The 16,402-nt window shown below is 42.6% G+C and overlaps 1 protein-coding gene across 1 annotated transcript in view; it reads left to right on the forward strand.

Moving 5' to 3' along the window:
- Positions 1-16,402, forward strand: part of elp6 (elongator acetyltransferase complex subunit 6) — a 46,263-nt gene that overhangs the window by 28,515 nt on the left and 1,346 nt on the right. Inside the window, exons 5-6 of the mRNA XM_048529992.2 lie at positions 8,098-8,290; positions 14,510-14,656. Coding sequence (XP_048385949.1) covers positions 8,098-8,290; positions 14,510-14,656 — 340 coding nt within the window. The remainder of the gene's footprint in view (positions 1-8,097; positions 8,291-14,509; positions 14,657-16,402) is intronic.

Here is a 16,402-nt window from a genome sequence, read left to right on the forward strand (position 1 = left end):
ATGTGGAAAGTCATCTTGGGGCCTGGGATGGGGGTGAGAGATGTGGTGTGGGGGGACAGGTGTAGCACTTCCTGCAGTTGCAGGGGAAAGTGCTGGGTGTGGTGGGGTTAAAGGGGAGTGTGGAGCGGACAAGGGAGTCGTGGAGAGAGTGATCTGTCTGGAAGGCAGAGAAGGGTGGGGTGGGAAAAATGTCTTTAGTGGTGGGCTCAGATTGTAGATGGCGTTGTATCCGGAGGTTGGTGGGGTGGTATGAGAGGACGAGGGAGATTCTCTTTTGGTGGTTATTGCGAGGGTGGGGTGTGAGGGGTGAGCTGCGGGAAATGTGGGAGACATGGTTGAGGGCATTCTTGACCACTGCAGGGGGGGGATGTTGCGGCCCTTGAAGAATGAGGACATCTGGGAAGTGCGGGAGTGGAATGCCTCACCCTGGGAGCAGATGCGGTGGAGGCGAAGGAATTGGGAATAGGGGATGGAATATTTGCAGGAAGGTGGGTGGGAGGAGGTGTATTCCAAGTAGCTGTGGGAGCCGTTGGGCTTGAAATGGACATTGGTTTGTAGGTGGTTGCCTGAGATGGTGAGGGAAAGGTCCAGGAAGGTAAGGGATGTGTTGGAGATGGTCCAGGTGAACTTGAGGTTGGGGTGGAAGGTGTTGGTGAAATGGTTGAACTGTTTGAGCTCCTCTTGGGAGTTTGAGGCGGTGCCAATACAGTCATCAATGTAACGGAGGGAAAGGTGGGGTTTTGGGCCAGTGTAGGTGTGAAAGAGAGACTGTTCCACTACAAAGCGGCAGGCATAGCTTGGATGGTGTCACGGACATAGGTAGGGAGTTCCTGGACTAAGGGGGAGAAAATGGAGTCCAGATAGTTGGAGATGAGTTCGGTGGGGCAGGAGCAGGCGGAGACAATACGTTGACCAGGACAGGCGGGTTTGTGGATTTTGGAAAGGAGATAGAAGCGGTCCGTGCGGGGTTGGGGAACAATGAGGTTGGAGGCTGTGGGTGGGAGGTCACCTGAGGTGATGAGGCCATGGATGATTTGGGAGATGATGGGTTGGTGCTCGGGGGGTGGGGTCATGATCACGGGGGCGGTAGGAGGAGGCATCGGAGAGTTGGTGTCTGGCCTCAGAAATGTAAAGGTCAGTGCGCCATACTACAACTGTGCCTCCCTTGTCTGCGGGTTTGATGGTGAGGTTGGGATTGGAGCGGAGGGAGCAGAGGGCTGCCCATTCTGCAGGGGAGAGGTTGCAGTGGGTGAGAGGGGTGGAGAGGTTGAGGCGGTTAATGTCTTGATGGCAGTTAGAGATGAAGAGGTCGAGGGAGGGTAGGAGGCCTAGGGGTGATGTCCAGGAGGAGGACTTGTGTTGGAGGTGGGAGAAGGGGTCACTGGATGGAGGGCTAGGCTCACGTTAAAGAAGTAAACGTGGAGGTGGAGGCGGCAGTAAAACTGCTCGATGTCCAGACGTGACTGGTATTTGTTGATGTGTGGGTGGAGGGGGACACAGGTGAGCCCCTTGCTGAGGACTGACCATTTGTCTTCCATCAGTGGGAGGTCTGCGGGGACGATGAAGATTCGGCAGGGCTCGGTGTGGCTGTCTTCTCTGGGATAGTTGGCTGTGGGTGGAGCAATTTGGTCGTCAGCTGTGGGCGGGGTTGCGTCGACGGGTGAAGTTCCATCGGCGGTGGGCGGAGATGCGTCGGCGTCTGCGGTGGGCGATGCAGCGTGGGCGGCAGCAGCAGCGGTCGTATTCGTGATCCCAGAAGTGGTGTGTCTGGCGGTGACGGACGTGACTGAGAACGTCTTCGACCGTGTCTCCTGCATTTCCCGCACCTGATCCCTCACGCCCTGCCATTGAAATAACCGCCAAAAGAGAATCCCCCTAGTCCTCACATGCCACCCCACCAACCTCTGGATACAATGCATCATTCTCTGACACTTCCGCCATCTACAATCCGACCCCACCGCTAAAGATATTTTTCCCACCCCACCCTTGTCAGCCTTCCGGAGAGACCACTCTCTCCACGACTCCCTTGTCCGCTCCATACTCCCCTCCAACCCCACCACACCCGGCACTTCACCGTGCAACCACAGGAAGTGCTACACTTGCCCCCACACCACCTCCCTCACCCCCATTGCAGGCCCCAAGATGACTTTCCATATCAAGTAGATGTTCACCTGCACATCCGCCAATGCGGTATATTGCATCCAGTCGCAAACCGTTTCAACTCCCCCTCCCATTCCTTAGATGACACGTCCATCCTGGGCCTCCTGCAGTGCCATAATGAATGCACCAGTAGGTTGCAGGAACAGCAACTCATATTCCGCTTGGGAACCCTGCAGCCCAATGGTATCGATGTGGATTTCACCAGCTTCAAAATCTCCCCTACCCCCAGTGCATCCCAAAACCAGCCCAGCTCGTCCCTGCCTGCCTAACCTGTTCTTCCTCTCACCTATCCCCTCCTCCCACCTCAAGCCGCACCTCTATTTCCTACCTACTAACCTCATCCCGCCCCCTTGACCAGTCCATCCTCCCCAGACTGACCTATCCCCTCCCACCTCCCCACTGATACTCTCCTCTCCACCTATCTTCTCCTCTATCCATCTTCAGTCCGCCTCCCCCTCTCTCCCTATTTATTTCAGAATCCTCTCCCCATCCCCCTTTTCTGGTAAGGGGCCTAGGCCCGAAACGTCAGCTTTTGTGCTCCTAAGATGCTGCTTGGCCTGCTGTGTTCATCCAGCTGCACACTTTGTTATTTTAGATCTCCTATGTTTGTCATGGATCAAACTCAAGTTTACATCGAGGCAAGATCTGGTAACTCAGTTTCATGACACAGTTTTGCTGTGCAACTTGAAGAATCCCAGTTAGGTGCACACCTCTTTGGGAAAGTGCAAGTTGGGAGATAAAGAAAACAACATTCTTTGCAGTAATAAGAAGCACCATTTTGCAGCGATTGATGTGAAATGCAAGATGTCAGTGCACTGATGCCAAGGAAACACTGCTCCATATGGTCAAAGAACTACAGTCTAGAACTAAATTGAAGCCATGTGACCCCATCCAACCTAATCTATCCTTTCCCCGTTCAGTTGATAGTAATAGCCTATTTTTTTTGTTGCGAAGGTGAAATTTCTTTCAAAGAATGAGAAGGCCCTCACCTACTTGTATATGTACCTACAGCACAACAACATTGTAAAATAAAAAGATAATATATTGCAAACAGCCATAAGAAAACCTAGCATGTGACAGTTTAGGCTGTCCTGAAATACTTCTGATTACTGTAAATAAATATATTAGATATTGAAGTAGCCTTTTAAAGTTGTCTCCAAACTTTCAGCTGAAACACAAACAAGCGTGTACAGTGCTGGACAGAGAAAAGAAGAATCTTATCCACTGAATCATAGCTGAATTTTCTGACTTTGCAGGATGATTCGCAGGCTAAGATGTTCATCACAGGGTGTGGGGTGAAAATGCATCATTTACTGATCTGTGGACCAATCCACCTAGCTTCCAAAATTAAAACTCAATGATGACAAGGAATGATGAGAGAGTTGTGCTGTGGAAACACTTCTGAAAGTTGATGTATGCGTTGGCTAAGATAACAAAGTGTGAAGCTGGATGAACACAGCAGGCCAAGCAGCATCTCAGGAGCACAAAAGCTGATGTTTCGGGCCTAGACCCTTCATCAGAGAGGGGGATGGGGAGAGGGAACTGGAATAAATAGGGAGAGAGGGGGAGGCGGACCCAAGAGTTGCAGTGGGAGAGAGATTTCCTGAGGTTGGACCGGAGGGAGGAGGTTAGGCATCTTCAGGTTAGGCATCCCTGGAAGAGGCTTTGCAGTGAGGTTAAAATTGTATCAGAAATAATGAGAACTGGTTGGCTAGTTAGTGAGTTCCCCAATGATATCTACTAATTGTGGACTTTTACCTCAGGAGATAAGGGATAATTTAGAATTCACTTCTTTCTCTTTTCCACTCTACTTTTTCCTCACCTCATTCACATTCACAGCTCCGTGGTAGATAAAGTTGCAACTGAATGCTTGGCTCTTTATCTGTGACAGCATAATTGGCCTTGATTTAGCAGCTGTGTGAAAACTGTTATTTTTTTGAAACATTGCTGTGGAGAGCCCTGGTCAATGTTCAAGTCTGTGCCACAGCCTTGCCCTACTAACTACGTAGTCAGTGCCCTTGAAAGCGTGAGGCTTATAGACATGAGTTAGAGACTGACATATTAGTTAAAATGTATCTGCTGTGGCACAATGGTATGAAGAATACTTACAAGGCAGTAGAAATACATTTTTTTTTATGATCTGTTCTGCTACTTAATAAAATAAAAAAATGCACTTATGGTCAATTCTTTTGTAATTCCAGGACATTTTACAGCCAGTTATGTATTTTTGAAGTATGATCACTGTTTGTTGGTTGGAAATGAGGATAAATGTGAATTTGTCCTCTTGGGAGAATTGAGAAACAGACAATTTAAACTGTGGTACCGAGGAATCTGGGTCTAATGGTAAATTATTCAAACAAGTTAGATACAAAAGTACAACTAGAGTGGGAGAGTTCGAAACTAGGAACCATAATTTTAAGGTTAGAGGAGGATTTAAAAGGGACTGAGGGGTAACTTTTTCAGAGTGTGGTTTATATTTGGAATGAACTATTTAGGAAGTGGTCCATAAAGATACAGTTAGAACATTTAAAAGACATGGTTAGGTAAGGTTTAGGGTGATATGGGCCAAATGAGGTCAAGTTGGATTAGTTTAGTTCGGGAAACTTGTTTGGTATGAGCGAGTCTAGTCGGCTTCTGGTTGTTGTTCATCCCAGGGATGTTCTTACTGGTGGATTCAGTGATAGTAATATAATTCAATGTCAAGTAGGGGTACCTAGATTGTCTTTTATTGGGAGTGATATTACTGGGGGCATTTGTTTGGCACAAATGGTACCTGCCACTTTTCAGCCCCAACCTGGACATTGACCACGCCTCTCAGTATTAGGATATGGACTGCTTCGGTATTCGAGGAGTTGTGAATGGTGCTGAATAGTGCAGTCATCAGTGAACATCCCTTCTTCTGCAGCGATGTCCTGGAGTTGAGATGACTGATCTCAAATAACCACAACCATTTTTCTATGTGCCAGATATGACTCCAACTAACATCCTGATTCACATTGATTTCAGTTTTGCCATGGCTCCTTGATGTCACACTTGGTCAAATGTGGCCTTCATGTAAAGGGCAGCCACTGTTGCTTCACCTCTGGAATTCAGCCCTTTTTAGACCTTAAGAGTGAAATTCAGACCATTCGGCCCATCGAGTCCCCTCTGCCATTTAGTTATGGCTGACGGGCATTTCAACTCTTCTTATTCACACTCTCCCCGTAGCCCTTAATTCCTTGCGAGATCAAGAAATTATCAATCTCTGCCTTGAAGACATTTAACGACCTGGCCTCCACTACGCTTCATGGCAATGAATTCCACAGGCCCACCACACTCTGGCTGAAGAAATGTCTACTCCTTTCCATTCTAAATTTACCCCCTCTAATTCTAAGGCTGTGCTCACAGGTCCTAGTCTTCCCATCTAACGGAAACAACCTCCCAGCATCCACCCTTTCTAAGCCATGCATTATCTTGTGTGTTTCTATTAGATTTCCCCTCAACCTTCTAAACTCTAATGAATACAATCCCAGGATCCTCAGCCGTTAGGCCTACAATTTCAGGGATCATCCATGTGAATCTCCGCTGGACATGCACCAGTGCCAGTATGTCCTTCCTGAGGTGAGGTGTCCAAAATTGGATACAGTATTCTAAATGGGGCCTAACTAGGGCTTTATAAAGTCTCAGAGGCACATCACTGCTTTTATATTCCAGCCCTCTTGAGATAAGTGACGACATTTTGTCCATATTTGAACTAAGGCTGTAACGAGGTCGGGGCTGACTGGCCCTTGCGAACGCAAACTGGGCAAAATTGAGTAGATTATTACTGAGCAGGTGCTGCTTGACACCTTTTGTCATTTTACTGATGATTGACAGTAGACTGCTTACTGATGGCTGCAGTAATTTGCTTTGTTATTAGTAATTAGATTTGTCCTGCTTTTTCTGTACAGGACATAGTTAGCCAATTTCTCACATTGTTGGGAGGTTAGTGTTGTAGCTGTAATGGAAGAGCTTAGCTATGATTGTAGCAAATTCTGGAACACAAGTCTTCAGTGCTATTGCTGGAATATTGTCAAGGAATATAACCTTGGCAGTATCTATTGCCTTCAGCTTTTTTTTAACATCTCAGTGGAGTGAAGTGAATTGGCTGAAGACTGGCAAAAGTGGTGCTGGGGGTACTGGAGGAGATAGAAATCATCCACTCAGTACATCTCCCTGAAGGTTTTTGTGAATGCTTCAGCTTTATCTTTTGCTAGACTTTTCCATTGTTAAAGATAGGGATATTTGTGGAGTTCCACCATTCAATTGTTTGGTTGTCCGCCATCATTCAGAACTGGACGTGGCAGGTTGCTGAGTACAAATCTGATCTGCTGGTTGTTGGACACTTAGCTCTACCTGTTATCCTATTTGGCACATAAGTAGTTTGCTTCTTTTGGTATTTTCTGAAGTTTGACACATTATTTTTGTAAATACCTGATGCTACTCCTAGCATGCCCTCCTGCAGTCTTCATTAATTTGCAATTGATCTCCAGGCTTGATGGTAATAGTAGAGTGGTGGATATGCCGGCCATGCAAATTATGCTAGAGCGCAGTTCTGTTGCTGTTGATGGTTCACAGTGTCTCATGGATGAACAAACTTGTTGCTAGATCTGTTCAAAGTCTGTTTCATATAACATGGTGATAATACCTTGCATCATATTGTGTGGCATGGTCAACGTGAAGGTGGGCCTTTGCCTTCACAAAGGTTGTGTGGTGGTTGCTCTTACTGATTCTGTCACGGACGTGTATCTACGGCGGGCAGATTGTTGAAGATAATGTCAAATATATAATTCCCCCTTGTTGGTTCCCTCACCACACGCCATTTATGCAGTCTAGCAGCTATGTCCTTTAGGACTCAACCAGCTCAGTAGTGCTGCTGTCAAGCCAGTCTTGGTGGAAAATGAAATCTCCCTTCCACAGTACATTATGCACCTTGCTGCTTCCTCCCCATTGTTGAACATGGCACAGAGTTGTCAGCCAAGTGAGGACAGTATGCAGTGATCAGCAAGAGGTTTCCATGCCTGTGTTTGACCTGATGTCGTGAGCCTTCATGGTGCCCTGATTCGATGCTGCGGACTCTCGGCAACTCCCTCTTGACTCCCTACCACTGTTCTGCCACATTTGTTGGACCTGTCCTGCCAGTGGGACAGAACATAGCCAGAGGTGCTGATGGTGCCTGGGACATTGTAAGATGTGTTTCTGAGTATGGCTGTACTTGACTAGTTTGAAAGCCCTCAGTGGTTAGTATGCAGGACTTTGCAGGATTAACAGGCTATCTCATTTTGCTGTTGTTGATTTCAATGGCAGGCGGTTTATCTGGTTCCATTTGTCTTTTGAAACTTGTTACAACTAAGTGCCTTGCTGTGTCTCATCATATCTCCGTGGATCTGGAATCTTTTAAAGGCCAGACCAGGTAATGACGGCAGATTTCCTTCTCTAAGGGACATTAGTGAAACAGATTGGGTTTCCTGACAATTGATAATGGTTTTCTTGTCATCATAAGACTCTTAATTCCAGGTATTTATTGAATTCAAATTCTAGGATTTGAACCTGGGGCCCCAGAGTATTAGAGATAATAGGAACTGCAGATGCTGGAGAATCCGAGACAATAAAATGTGAGGCCGGATGAACACAGCAGGCCAAGCAGCATCCCAGGAGCACAAAAGCTGACGTTTCGGGCCTAGACCCTTCTAGGCCCGAAACGTCAGCTTTTGTGCTCCTGGGATGCTGCTTGGCCTGCTGTGTTCATCCGGCCTCACGTTCCCCAGAGTATTATCTAAGTTGCGGAATTAATGGTCTAGTGAGAATACCGCTAGGCCGTTGCCTCTGTAATGCTGTTGCCAGATGAGAAATAACTTATGTTTGGTTGAGGAATAAATATTGACCAAATAATTAAAAATCCACTATTTTATCTTGCAGTACACCTGATGCAAGTCTTCAGTGCCTCTATGAATTTGTTCGTTTCTCACTATCAGGTATCAGCGAAAGTACTTGGAAATTTCCAGTACTGATAATAGATGACCTCAGTGTCTTGCTCAGCCTGGGAGTGAGCACTGGAAATATTTTGAATTTCATGCATTATTGCAGAGCTACAGTATGCTCAAAATTTATGGTAAGCGCTTTTTGGCCATCTAATCCCTGCTAAACCCTACCCTTGCCAAAGTCTCATGATGGTCATCTATGAACACAAATAATATTCTTTTGAGAACTCCCTCTGGACTTCAAAATACTAGAGAGTTGGTTAAATAAGAACTATTTCTAAAATTCCATTAATCTTAATTGTATGTATTTGCTGTTGGGATCTGGGTGTCATCCTGGGAGCTCTGCTCTGTTTTAACATTCTTGCTCTCAAACAGTGGGAAATCACAATAGTACCTAGCATCTTTTCGAAGTGGAATCTTTGGTCCCAAAAACCACCAGTTTTTGTTTCTGTATTTGTATTTTCTTTGTGGGCACACATTGTTTTTGTAATTGTATTATTCCTATATGCATTTATGGAACACCAGAATAGCATGTAGGATTACAGACCTTGAAACGAGACTATGGGGGTTTTGTGGGGTGGGGGGGAGGGGGCAAGAGAGAGCCAAGTTTGGTGGTTAAGAATCTAACTAGTATCTGAAAACATAACCTTTCCAAGTAGCCCTACAAATGTTTTTGTTTCATTATTTCAATTTCCTAAATTTCTTGGTTAACTCAAAGGGTGGGGATGAAACTCTGGAATGTTGAGCCAAATCATTATAATATGACTGTAGAAGAGAGAACTGTGACAAAATTGAAATGAAAAATGTTGTTTAAAAATAACTGGGTAATGTGCTGTCTGTATTTGAGGTATATCAGTGTTGCTGAAGAAAGACAATTTGTTGTAGCACTTTGTCTTGCACTCATCAGAATTTTTGAAAATTAGCAAATTACAAAAATGAAAAATTTACACTGAAAGAAGAGTAGTAGTAGTTGGCAAGTAGATTCTGATTGGTAGAAGTATGGAAGATGCACTGGTTAATGATAACTAGCATTTAACTACCAAGGTTTCTTTAAGGTTTAAGCCAGGCTGGTTGACCCTGATTTCTCAGGGCAGTGACAACAGCCATGAACCAGAGAATGACAGTTGTTGAGTTGAAACAGGCATAGTGTGTATACAGTGATAATAGGAACTGCAGATGCTGGAGAATCCAAGATAACAAAGTGTGAAGCTGGATGGACGCAGCAGGCCATGCATGACCATTGCATTGTTATTGATACTCAAGTGCTATATCATCTTTGCAAACAAGAAATTATTCACTGCATAAGTGGAAAACTGGCTGAAAACTGGGTGCATCAATTCACCAAACTATTGGGCCAAATCACAATGTGCAGAATTAATAATATAGATAAGACAGGGTGCAAAGGAACATTGTTTTTGTATTTTGGGAAGCTAATGTATACTTTGAGTGAGATATGAAGATAAACCTGATCTTGTATACCTCTACCAGTACATTGCTCTTGTGCAAGTCCAGGAACTTGTAGAGCGAAAGAGCATATATATACACTGTAAGATAACAAAGTGTGAAGCTGGATAAACACAGGAGGCCAAGCAGCATCTCGGGAGCACAAAAGCTGACGTTTCGGGCCTAGACCCTTCATCAGAGAGGAGGATGGGGAGAGGGTTCTGGAATAAATAGGGAGAGAGGGGGAGGTGGACTGAAGATGGAGAGAACAGAAGATAGGTGGAGAGGAGAGTATAGGTGGGGAGGTAGGGAGGGGATAGGTCAGTCCAGGGAAGACTGACAAGTCAAGGAGGTGGGATGAGGTAGTAGGTAGGAAATGGAGGTGCAGCTTGAGGTGGGAAGAAAGGATGGGTGAGAGGAAGAACAGGTTAGGGAAGCGGAGACAGGCTGGACTGGTTTTGTGATGCAGTGAGGGGAGATGCTGCTTGGCCTGCTGTGTTCATCCAGCCTCACACTTTATTATCTTGGAATTCTCCAGCATCTGCAGTTCCCATTATCTCCGATTATTATGGAGGGGAAGAACTGGGCTGGTTTTGGGATGCAGTGGGGGGAGGGGAGAATTTGAAGCTTGTGAAGTCCACATTGATACCATTGGGCTGCAGGGTTCCCAAGCGGAATATGAGTTGCTGTTCTTGCAACCTTGGGGTGGCATGATTGTGGCACTGCAGGAGGCCCATGATGGACATGTCGTCTGAGGAATGGGAGGGGGAGTTAAAATGGTTCGCGACTGGGAGGTGCAGTTGTTTATTGCGAACCGAGCGGAGGTGTTCTGCAAAGCTGTCCCCAAGCCTCCTTACAGCTGCATGTCAGTATTTCTTATGTCTAAATGACTTTCATCCTGTGCACAAATTCACCTTTGAAATAGAGCAAAGGAAAACCCTTCCCTCGATGCCCTTTCTAAGAAATTAGCCAGCATGATTTTTATGCTACTATCTACCTCAAACCTATACTCATTGTTCAGTAAACATTGGAATATCTACAACTCAACTCATTATCACCTTATCAGTGTCCTTGTATATAAGGCCTGAACCATTTGTTGACCTTTCAAGCTTGATGCTGAAATCAGGCACATTGAACTTGTATTGCATGAAAACTACTTAACCAGATTATTTCTCGCTGTATATCTCTCACGCACATAAACAAGCCGAAGGCTGTCTTTTTCAGTCCTGAGAAGTGCGTAGACTTTTCCAATGTGTCTACTAAGATTTGAATAACAGGTGAAACATTTGAATTAAAAAGTTCATCAGTTGTTCACAACACAGAAGATACTGAATAAAAACCGAAAGAACTGCGAATGCTGTAAATCAAGAATAAAAACAAACTTGCTGAAAAAGCTCAGCAGGTCTGGCAGCATCTGTGAAGGAAAAAACAGTTAACGTTTCGGGTCCCTTCCTCAGAACAGAAGATACTGACTGTACCTAACTGAGCTGTGCTTAAAACTCTCAATGCAGCATCCAATATTTGAAGTGATTCTGCAACTGGAATTGCTGAATAATCCTGTGTGAGAAGAATTATGCTGTCATGCAGTTAGTTGTTGGACTTGCAGTGTGGCGCACTCATGCATGCTGGTAACTAGATATATTAATATGTAGAGTCCTGTTCCTGGCAGACAGGAAGCATGCATACACATTACTGCCTGTTTCACCTCTACAAAAAAGATGCCAGCCATTTGCTGATTTGTATCTCATGGCATTACATTGACCAGTCAATGTACCTAGTTTAAAATTTGAATAAAGCTTTGCAGTTAACTGTAAGTCATGAGTAACTTGTGCATTATCCATGGCAACAACTTGATAAGCAATACTCCAGTTTTAGTGTGTCATATGGTAATATATGGGTTGAGTCGCGAAATGAATTTGTTTGATCTTGTAAACTGAAGGGTTAGTTAGAAAGAGATAATGGGAACTGCAGATGCTGGAGAATCCAAGATAATAAAGTGTGAAGCTGGATGAACACAGCAGGCCAAGCAGCATCTTGGGAGCACAAAAGCTAGAAGACAAGTGGTTTATTTCCAGTTGAAAACAATGAGTTTTAGATGTAGTATTGCAATGCTTTTGAAAAGTTTTTAAAATCTGATGTTTAAAATTGAATCCAGTTGAAGAAAAAGCAAATCATTATGAAGATGCTAAATCATGGTTTTGTTTTTAAGGGTTCATGTTAGATGATTGTGGACAATTGTGCATTTGCATTTGTTTAAACAGTCATGAAAAGGACAGTGGGCGTTTTTCAAGAAAAAAATATAATTCCTCAAAAATTAATGGCTTTAGCTAATTGCTTGGATCGATTTATGACTATATATGTCTGAAAATGATTATTGTATGGAGATTTCAGTAGGGTCCTAGCCTGCTGATAGAAATAAGCTCCCCAGCTCAGCCTCTGCCTTTCCAGTAACCTTTGAGGTCAGTGTGAGAACTGAAATTCTGATCCATCTGCTAATCCTGAAAGACTTCCATAAGGAATATTCTTGACAATTCCTGACTAACCTATGTCTGCAAAGGATCCAGAGACATCTGCTTGTGTTCCGTGATGCTAGCCGCATGTCATAACGCCATAATCAATATGAACAGTCATGGTTTAGCCTTTTATCCTTGAGCACCAACAATTATTGGCCACAGTATTTTTTCTGAAGTGAATCTCTGCAGAGACATTTATTCTTCTCTTTGCTGTGTGTATTGGCTTGCTTAGAGAGAATATTTGGAAATACTTATAGTTTCACGTTGCAAAATGTATTTACTAACCAACTTTGCTTTTCCTTTTCTTGGTTTATAATAAACCAATCTTGTTTTAATTTTAGAAAAGAATCCGGTTGATGAGTCTTTTTTATTCTGAATCTAATATAGAGAAAATATGCAATTGATCACATTGGTAACTGGGTAAATCATTTCACTGTAAGTTGTGACCAGTCAGTCAATAGGACTGGAGAAGGACAAACTCCTCTGACCTCTTGTAACAAAATTGTCATTGATACCCAGTATTTTGATTATCTTGTGGTTGATGTCTACACAATACAGATATGCAATTTAAATTTATCAAATGAAACTAAGAATATTTTAAAATATGAACCAAGTTAATACACAACTAAATAACTTAAGCATTTCAAAGTGCAAGAATTATCACATTGTTTGACGCAGTTAAAGGGATCGACAAAATATATTCCTTCAAGGAGGCTGGAATACGAGAATGGTTGAAGTTGTCCCCCAGTTGTCAGGCATCTTAATTGGACCATATTTGGAGTACTGCTTTCAGTTTAGGTACTGCGCATTAGAAAGAATATATAGACTTCAGAGTGGTTACAGCATAGATTCACCAGAATTATACTGGACCTAAAGCCACTAAATTATGAGATTGGTTGCATATAGTTTGCTTGCTTCAGTATAGACGATTGAAAGATGCCCTAAATGAGATGATTAAAATGTTAAAATGTATTTTGATTAGGAGTAAGAACACCAATATTTTCTCTGTTGGGTAATCAAGAACAAAGCACATCATCTTAAAAATTAGAGCTAAGCCAATCTGGAAGCAGGTTTATGGTACATAGGGTTCTTGAACTGATCAAGTCCTTGATCAATATTGATGAATATGGAGCAAAAGCAAGAAAATGGGGTTGAAGTGCAGATCAAACATGAATGACAGAACAAATCAGAACAGGCTAGACGGGTATATTCCTTCATTATCCTTCATTAATAGCTGAGGAGCTCTCGAAAGCAGGTACAGTATCATAAGAGAAAGTTTCTAGTTTGATTCTCATTCTATCTTGAGTTCAGTAATCTGCAGGGAGGCAGTATAGTAAAATTAACAACACACTAAAAAGTAAATGTGTGGCTACTGAGTGAAGATAAGATTGTTTAATCAAACTGCCATATTTGTTGCCTTATTTTGTTGTGTGAACTTGGCAAGATACTGGGGTCTGTGGGTTTGGCTATCCAGTGTGCATTATCTTCAGTGGAGAAATTGAGAATAAAGTTTTGGTCCTGTATACTAATTTGATCAAGATCCTGTCTGCATTTCAGTCCTGTGCTCAGGACCAACATTTTAGCTACTAGTCTGAATAAAGCTTTTGTTTTGTTTAATTATATCGCATGTTCCGATCCTTCCATTGTTTTAGCCCCATCTTGGGAAAAATAAAATCAAGACTGATACTCCATTGTAGTGCTGAAGGAGAGCTGCACTCCTTTTGAATGACACATTAAACCAAGTCCAAATTTACAGCACATGTAGATGCAAAAGATTCCATTGCATTGTAATATTTCTAAGATGAGTAGAGAAGTTAATCCTGAAATCTTGGCAAATATTTATCCATTAATCAGTGTCACAGTAGCAAATTACTGGATCAATATTACATTGCTGCTTACAGGAATTAGTTCTGTGTGTATTGACTGCCACATTTTCTACGATACAACAGTGACTGTACTTTAAAATAGTTAATTTGATTGTAAAATGCTTTGAGATGTCTGGTCATGAAAGTATAAATGCAACTTTTTTTACTTTCTGTCGACTCTGTAACCCCTCCATCCCTGTTGTTCTTTTCTTCCAACTTTGACTCATTTTCGTTTTCACAACCCATGTTGCTCCAACATTGGCAGCCATGTGTTTAATGTGCCACTAAGCTCTAATTCTCTGCATAAGCCTCTTCATCCCTCCATTTTCCTTTCAAGATGCTACTTTAAAGCCTGCCTTCATGACCAATCATTTAGTCACCTGTCATAATCTCTCCCTCTTTGGGTCAGTGTCTTATTACCTGCCTGTGAGAAGTATTTTGGGTGATCTTAATATTTTAACATAATTGCAAGTGGTTTTATTTTATACCCTTATCTAATGCAGTTGTTCAAACTCTATTTGTATTGCAGGGAAACGTGGTGATGTTGGTGCATAGCACACAGGATTTGGAAGATGAAGAAAATAATTTTGTTGTCAAATCCCTGAGTCACCAGTGCCACCTAATATTGCAGGTAGAAGGATTGACTACTGGCTACTGCAAGGATATCCACGGTCAGGTATGACTATTTGCTATTAAAGTATTGGTTTCAGTAATGATCAAATAATTATTAGAGGGGCAGCTCCAAGTTAAACATAACTTTAGCAAGAAAGGAACGTAAGCTCCTAATTATTTTGTGATTAAACTGAGCCACTTCATTGCATGAGTCTGCATGCAATCTGATTCCTTCTGAAGAGTCACCTGTGAAATGCATACTGTGGTCCTGAGCCATACAACAGGCTCTGGTTCTCTGATCTGTTCAGATCTTGATGTGGAGGTGCCAGTGGTGGACAAGATCAAAAATCACCTGACACCAAGTTATAGTCCAACAGATGTATTTGAAAATGCAAGCTTTTGGAGTCTTGCTTGTGATTTTTAACAGTGTTCAGATCTTAGCCATTGTTAAGATGAAGACAGCAACTAGAAAGCTGTATTTTCCTCTGATGTGTAAATGTCTTTTTTTAAAAAAAGGTTGGTGTTTTCACAGTCCAATGTATGCTGGTAGAGTATAGTGAACAATGAAGATCAATGACCAACAAATTCAATTACAGGTCCAATTTGTGTAGAAAGAGCAGCAGTTTGGAGAGGGGTTCTGATGCCTATTGATATCCATAATTGTCAGCTAGACCTTAAACTGCAGCTGCGACCAAAGCTGCAATTTCCATGATTGCCAGGCTGATCCCTATTTAAGATACTTGGAAGTGAGCTCAGTAGAGAGAGTATCTGGAAATGCAAGAGGCTGTCTCCAGTTATATAGAAAAGAATGAAATTGGGGGCAACTTTTAACTTACATTTCAATCAGTTCGTCATATTAAACATTCAGAAAATCCATTAAGATGTTTTGAGCAGTTTGTAAACAAAATATGACACACTGCCTTTATAACATGTATACTGTCAAACCCAGTGTCAATACTTTGCACGAAAGCTTCTATTCAGTCTAAGTGGACCCTTGAATACTATTTCTTAAACTTAAATGCAATTATGATGTAATGAGTTGGGAAGGTGTGTTATGGGCTAGGCAGTAGACAGATGCAGTGGCAGGCAGAGATTTCAGAATACTCGAAGGGTACATTCCAGAGCGAAGGGAAGGACTCATCACTTGTGATCAACTAAGGAAGTTAAACATAAGTATCAATTGAAAGAAAATGTACAATTCCACAAAGATGAGTGGAGTGAGAAGATTGGACAGAATATCAACAGCAGTAAACAACAAAGAGGGCTAAATAAAAGAAAGCTGGCCAGCAATATAAAAACAGAGATTATACAGGTATTTAAAAAGGATGAGGTGAAGCAAAGTGAGTGTTGGTCTTCTTGAGGGAGTCTGGAGAACTAATAATGGAAAAGAAAAAATTTGCATGATTTGCACTGATATTTTGCATCTGCCGTTGCTAGAGAAGAAATAGCATCCCAGAAATAATTGTGAATCAGGAAGTTAAAATAATTAAATTCACCTAAGAAAGTACTGAAAAAATTACTGGACCTAAGAATGGATAAGCCCCTAGGTTTTAAAAGATCCCATTCTAGAATCCTAAAAGAAACAGCTGATGAAGTTGTAGATGCATTTGCTTTAATTTTCTAAAATTTCTGTGGTTATGGAAACATCTCATTAGATTTTTTTAAAAAAGCAAGTGTTCCCCTGCTATTCAGAATAGGGGGGAAGATAAAACAGGAAACAATGGGCCAGATAGCTTAGTGTTTATCATGCAAAAATTGATGGGATCTTGTGTTAAGACAAATATAATGGGACACTTCGAAAATCTCAGTG

Source organism: Stegostoma tigrinum, chromosome 5 (assembly GCF_030684315.1).
Source record: "Stegostoma tigrinum isolate sSteTig4 chromosome 5, sSteTig4.hap1, whole genome shotgun sequence".
Classification (NCBI taxonomy): Eukaryota; Metazoa; Chordata; class Chondrichthyes; order Orectolobiformes; family Stegostomatidae; genus Stegostoma; species Stegostoma tigrinum.